Source organism: Lytechinus pictus, unplaced genomic scaffold (genome assembly GCF_037042905.1).
Source record: "Lytechinus pictus isolate F3 Inbred unplaced genomic scaffold, Lp3.0 scaffold_20, whole genome shotgun sequence".
NCBI lineage: Eukaryota > Metazoa > Echinodermata > Echinoidea > Temnopleuroida > Toxopneustidae > Lytechinus > Lytechinus pictus.
Genome location: NW_026974141.1, coordinates 5,635,443 through 5,640,684, shown reverse-complemented (window position 1 = coordinate 5,640,684; position 5,242 = coordinate 5,635,443). Strand labels below are relative to the sequence as shown.

The following is a 5,242-nucleotide window of genomic DNA, read 5'->3' as shown; positions in this document are numbered from 1 at the left end:
ATAAAAGTATGATAAAATGCTTAAGAATATTTTACTCACTGGTATTTGTATCCTCAAACTTTTCCTCTGCAGCTCCTGTGTCCGCTCCTACTGGTTGCAATGCTCCGGCGCTGCCCCCTTTCTCATCTGTCCACAACCTTGCTCTGTCGTACAAAAATGGTGACAACATCAACGTTACGTGTAATGAGGATACCGATTGGTTTAATTTGACATGTAGGAATGGGACCTGGATGGGGCAAAACATTGTTTGCAGTGCCCCTGTCGTCGGTAAGATAAATATAATTTATATTAAAAAGACCTCCTTCAGAGGATATAGAAATACGCGAAAACAGCCGCTGTTAGAGTTACGCCAGCTGCACCAACTCCTGTAAAGCAATGGCTTCGGCCTCTAAGACGGCGGCGCGATTAAGTAAATGCATAACGTCTTGACTAAAAAGATATATAATATGCCTACCCACATCGACACCCACTCAATAACCCGTTCAAACACAAAAATAATCAAGAGTTTCGAGCTTGGACATAGATAAGTGTATAAAACAAATCTCTGATTTGAACCTTGAAATATGACATTTTAGCGAGGTGTGTGTGAGGGGGGGGGGGGTGCACCGCTTGACAACAAATTTTCACAAAGTTCTTTACATGCAAACGTGGAAAACCAATTAACAATATTTTGTTAAGAGTAGGTCTGAATTAAGTGATATATCGATCAGTACACTTGTGTAAGTTTGATATGATTGAACCTCTGCCAAATCTTTATATAGGTTTTAAATCGTAAATTGATAGTTTTTCATTGAGATCTTATACTGCATAACAGAAGGGTTTCATTAGCTGTATGTCACCCTAGCCTGTCCCCGCATTCAACAGTTTGAAGTTGTCTGCGTAATTTACTATGGGGTAATAATTTTCAGTAACACATCGGTCAAACTTTCCTCCAATGGAACCATGACCATTGATAAGTTGTATCTCCCACTTCTTAATTTACAGAATGCAATCCACCTATACTACCGAGTGCCTCATCCATTCGAGCTGTCAAATCTCGGTACAAGGTTGGCGATCAAGTCAATATCACATGTAACGACGACCCTGATTGGTTTGTGTGGGAATGCAGTAATGATGGCATGTGGCGTGGGGAGCCCATAATGTGCTCACCAATCCGCCCAGCACCTAATGGTAAATTGATTTCTCTTTTGACCATAATACACATTATTTATTTTGCATTATTTTTTTCAACAATTTGTATACTTTATAACATGATAGATCTACACGCATTTCTAAAAATATATATATATTTTTTCAAATCCGTGCTGTATCTATTCGGAACCAAGATTTGACAAGTGTGTGAGTATACCATATGTATAATAATTTTTCGCCGACGTTCGTATCATTAGTTTCATATATATTTCCAATGTGAATACGGATAAAATATATATCAAACATATTATACATTAAGTAATCCGGTATAAAATATTAATAATTTCCATCGTCACTATTACACATTTTTTCAATTCAGAATCTATTTTCTTTTTGTCTGATACCAATATGACCTTTATTATCATACAGATGAAAACCCTGGAGCTCCAGCACCCATAATAAACCAAGTCAACGGAACTAGCAAACGAGAATTCTTTATCACTGGCCTCCTTGTAACAGCCGTCATTTTGTTTATCGTTGTTCTAATGAGCTTGGCGATGTTCTTCATTTTTGTGAGAAAGTGAGTCTTTCAAAAATTACATGTATGTTGTCGACACCAACATTTTACCCCCATCAGTATAAGCACATTTAGTCTGGTTAATTATATTTGAAAGCACACCTATAGGTACAGTTTAGCTATTTAGAAATTATATAGAACACATCCCAATGCTCCTGGCGACAATTTAGAATTGACAATAAAAATATTTGTCCCAATGAAAGTGACACGAAATACAGCTTGGCGGGCACTGATATTGTGACTTGTAAATTTTGATAATAAATTCTACCTTCAGTAATATATTTGGAGGGTTTTATGAAATCTTACCTTAATCGCAGATACATTGATTATAACGATGACGTCTAAAGAAAAACTGGAATGTATTGAATGTCAATTATAAATAATTTTAAATTGAATTGCATTTACCGACAATTCCAAATAATTAAAAAATATAAGAATGCAATGCGTTCAAGTTATCCCTTATTTTTCATTGATTAATTAATTCATTAATGTTTGTATTTGTTTATCATCATCACATGCCAATACGTGGAACATTTTGTATAGAGCAACGCTAATAACGAGAACATAATATAGATAAACATTGCCATTAAGAGGGAGGGAACGGGGGGTGGAAGATGAAACTATACAGACCGTGGACCTACTAAGAAATGTCCTCTTTGACACTGCCATGTTTGATTACCTTTAAAGAGATAGCATCGGCTTTCATTGGTAAAACCGAAATTATTATATTCGATTTTAATATACCATCCGTCTGAGTAATTATGTTACGGACAGGTAAGATGGGTTTGCTTATTTCTAATTGATCTAATGCCAATTCGTACAATAACCAACTCGTCTAATATAATTTGGTCTACCATCAGTTCGTCCACCCTCCAAAGGGTCTAACTGCCGTTTCGTCCACTCACCATTTCGTCTAATAACAACTCGGTCCAATGACCATTTAGTCCATGTACCATTAGGTCTAATTTGACTAAGTCAAAATGAATGGGAAAAATGAATATTAGACTAACTGCAATATTGCAAAATATTGTGAAATTGCAATAGACAAACTGGTGATTAGACAAAGTGATTATTGGACCAAATGGTTCATGGACCAAAAGGTTGATAGAAAAATGTTGATGGACAGAATGGCATTATACTACATGGTATAAGGTCGACCGTAAGATAATTGGACAAGATGGCAATTTACCGTCAGATGGACATAATTTTTTTTCCTTTTTTTGTATTTGTTTTCTTCATTTTGTTACTCGTTTCATGTTTCTTCATTTGTATTATTCAGTCGTGGTTATGGCTTGGTATCATCATCAAAAGAAGAGATCAATGGGAAAGGAGAAAGAGGACCGCTACCTGAAGTTCCTGAAGGATATGCAAACTATGTTGCTGGTGAACAATCCCTCTACGTTGAACCTTACCTCAAGCAAAACGGAGATCCAAGCCCCAGCTACGAGGTCTACGAAAAACCAGTCTGAATTAATTGCGTGAACTGAAACCACCTCTTTGTAGAGAGAAACTGAAGTGATTTCGATTTGTGTATACAATTGAAGCATCTCCAGATCTTCTCACTACATTGTGTTGATAATATTTATATTTTGCTTAGCTTTTAATTACTGTTTAATATCCGGAAGCTTTGGATTTGTGAGAAGGGATGTTTTTGTGTATCCATGTCATTGTGCAACCTAGGTCTATATATTTTTCCGAAAAGTGAAGTATGCGTTCCTTTGTGGAAAAGGTAAGACTTATGGCAATTTCATAGTGAAAGTTATTTATTAAACCATAATCCCCCCATTAATAAATTGCTTTATTGTTCGTTTCCTAATTATTACGTCCAGGAAATTTCTCCTACATGTATAATAATATATATCATAAAACATATAAAGTTGATGCACCATAGTGTATATGAGTAAGTGTGTGTGGATGTACGGAACTTTTATGATTGTAGAGTGAAAAACGTTTAAACTTAGTTTCCCAATTTAATTATTCAAAACAAAACTTACAATGTATTTAATCTGTAACACGGTTATAAATCTCTATTGTGCATGTTGTTGGAAGATACGCCACAAATGATTTTTTAACATTACACTGCAAAAACTCAGGTGTTGATTTAACACCAGCCCGGACTCTATATATGTCCACACCAGAGAAGTATTGAAACAACACCAGTTTGGAATCAAACTCATGCTGTTTTAATACTAATCGGTGTTGTATAAACACCTATCTGGTGTTAGACCAAAACCAAACTGGTGTAGTTTAACACTTCTCTGGTGTGGACATACATAGATTCCGGGCTGGTGTTAAATCAACACCGGTGTTTTTGCAGTGAACGGTTAGCCTAGTTGTAGACCTCCTCTATGCTTTGAAATACATAATTTAGCAGAAGGCAATGTCACCGTACGATTACCATCAAGGGTTCTTTTCGTATTTAACTGTATGTCTCTGTATTGTATATGAAATAAGATTCAAATAAGTTCTGTGTATATTCAAGAATAAACGCAAAAACATATGTTATAAATATGTGATCAATTTAACCGATTGTAATGTAAATATGAATGTTAATCTCTAAAGAAAAAAAAAACACACACTAGCTATTCATCCTTTGGAATAAAATAAACACGTATTCGCCTGGTTAATGGCCACAGTGATATGGGGACGAAAGAGAAAAAAGACCGATTCATAGGTACTTTGGAGTGGGCATTAGTTGATTTCATGTTTGTGACAATTCGTAATTTGTTTACATTTCGAGGATTTAGAGGCTTAGCAAGTTCAACAATATCATGGCGTCTTGTGCTTTTATCCAATAAAACAATACATTCAGGCACAAATAAGGGTATGTGTGGATACTGCTAAATTATGTCTTATTAATGAGAGAAGATTAAACAAAATAATGAATAATGTATTTTTAAAAATCGGTATAAACTTGGCCAACGTTCAGCTTTTTCTTAAATTTCAGCTTGAGGGGGTTTAATGTGAGAAGAAGTACGAATAACCGAATCCGATACCTTTATCAATTTATTTAAAATTACAATTGGCAAATCTTTTTTTTTCCATCCGTTGTGATTCATGATTTATGCGGTTACATTAGATTTGAAATAATAATCGTACATGACACGAATAAGATTAATTGCTGCCTTCTTTTTTGGACTCATGAATTCGCCCTACTTGGTAAATTCGCGTTTCGTCCTCAAGCAAAAATTGCTTGGTTTAGTTATAGGTGTATCCACACTGTCTACGCATCCAATTGCAAACGCTATTCCTGACGCAACATAATGATTTCAATCAATTTATAGAGATAGAGGAGGGGTGCATGCTTTTGTGAGGAAAACACGCTCTAGTACATGCAATGAAGGATTTTCATTTTTTTCGGTTGGGACTATGTAAATATTTTGTTTTCACTCTCCTTAATGTTCTTGTTTTATCATTGCTTCGGAAATCGGAACTAAAATGCAACTAATAGTTATACTAATGCGAAGAAAATGTATTTACTGAACCTACAATTAAGTACTTTATAATTATGAATGTTGGTGGACATTATGGGGA

At 35.1% G+C, this 5,242-nt stretch overlaps 1 protein-coding gene across 1 annotated transcript; it reads left to right on the top strand.

The window, feature by feature from the left end:
- Positions 1-230: 230 nt before the first annotated feature.
- On the top strand, positions 231-3,543 carry LOC135157943 (uncharacterized). The gene is made up of 4 exons (XM_064115150.1): positions 231-267; positions 985-1,170; positions 1,561-1,711; positions 2,988-3,543. The coding sequence occupies exons 1-4, from the start codon at positions 231-233 to the stop codon at positions 3,175-3,177; spliced, it is 564 nt and encodes a 187-aa protein (XP_063971220.1). The 3' UTR covers positions 3,178-3,543.
- Positions 3,544-5,242: the final 1,699 nt, after the last annotated feature.

Excerpts from the sequence above, each read along its gene's own strand:
- LOC135157943 (XM_064115150.1), top strand. The coding sequence starts at position 231 with ATGGGGCAAAACATTGTTTGCAGTGCCCCTGTCGTCG. Across the intron at positions 268-984 it reads TTGCAGTGCCCCTGTCGTCG|AATGCAATCCACCTATACTA; the intron begins GTAAGATAAATA and ends CTTAATTTACAG. Across the intron at positions 1,712-2,987 it reads TTCTTCATTTTTGTGAGAAA|TCGTGGTTATGGCTTGGTAT; the intron begins GTGAGTCTTTCA and ends TGTATTATTCAG.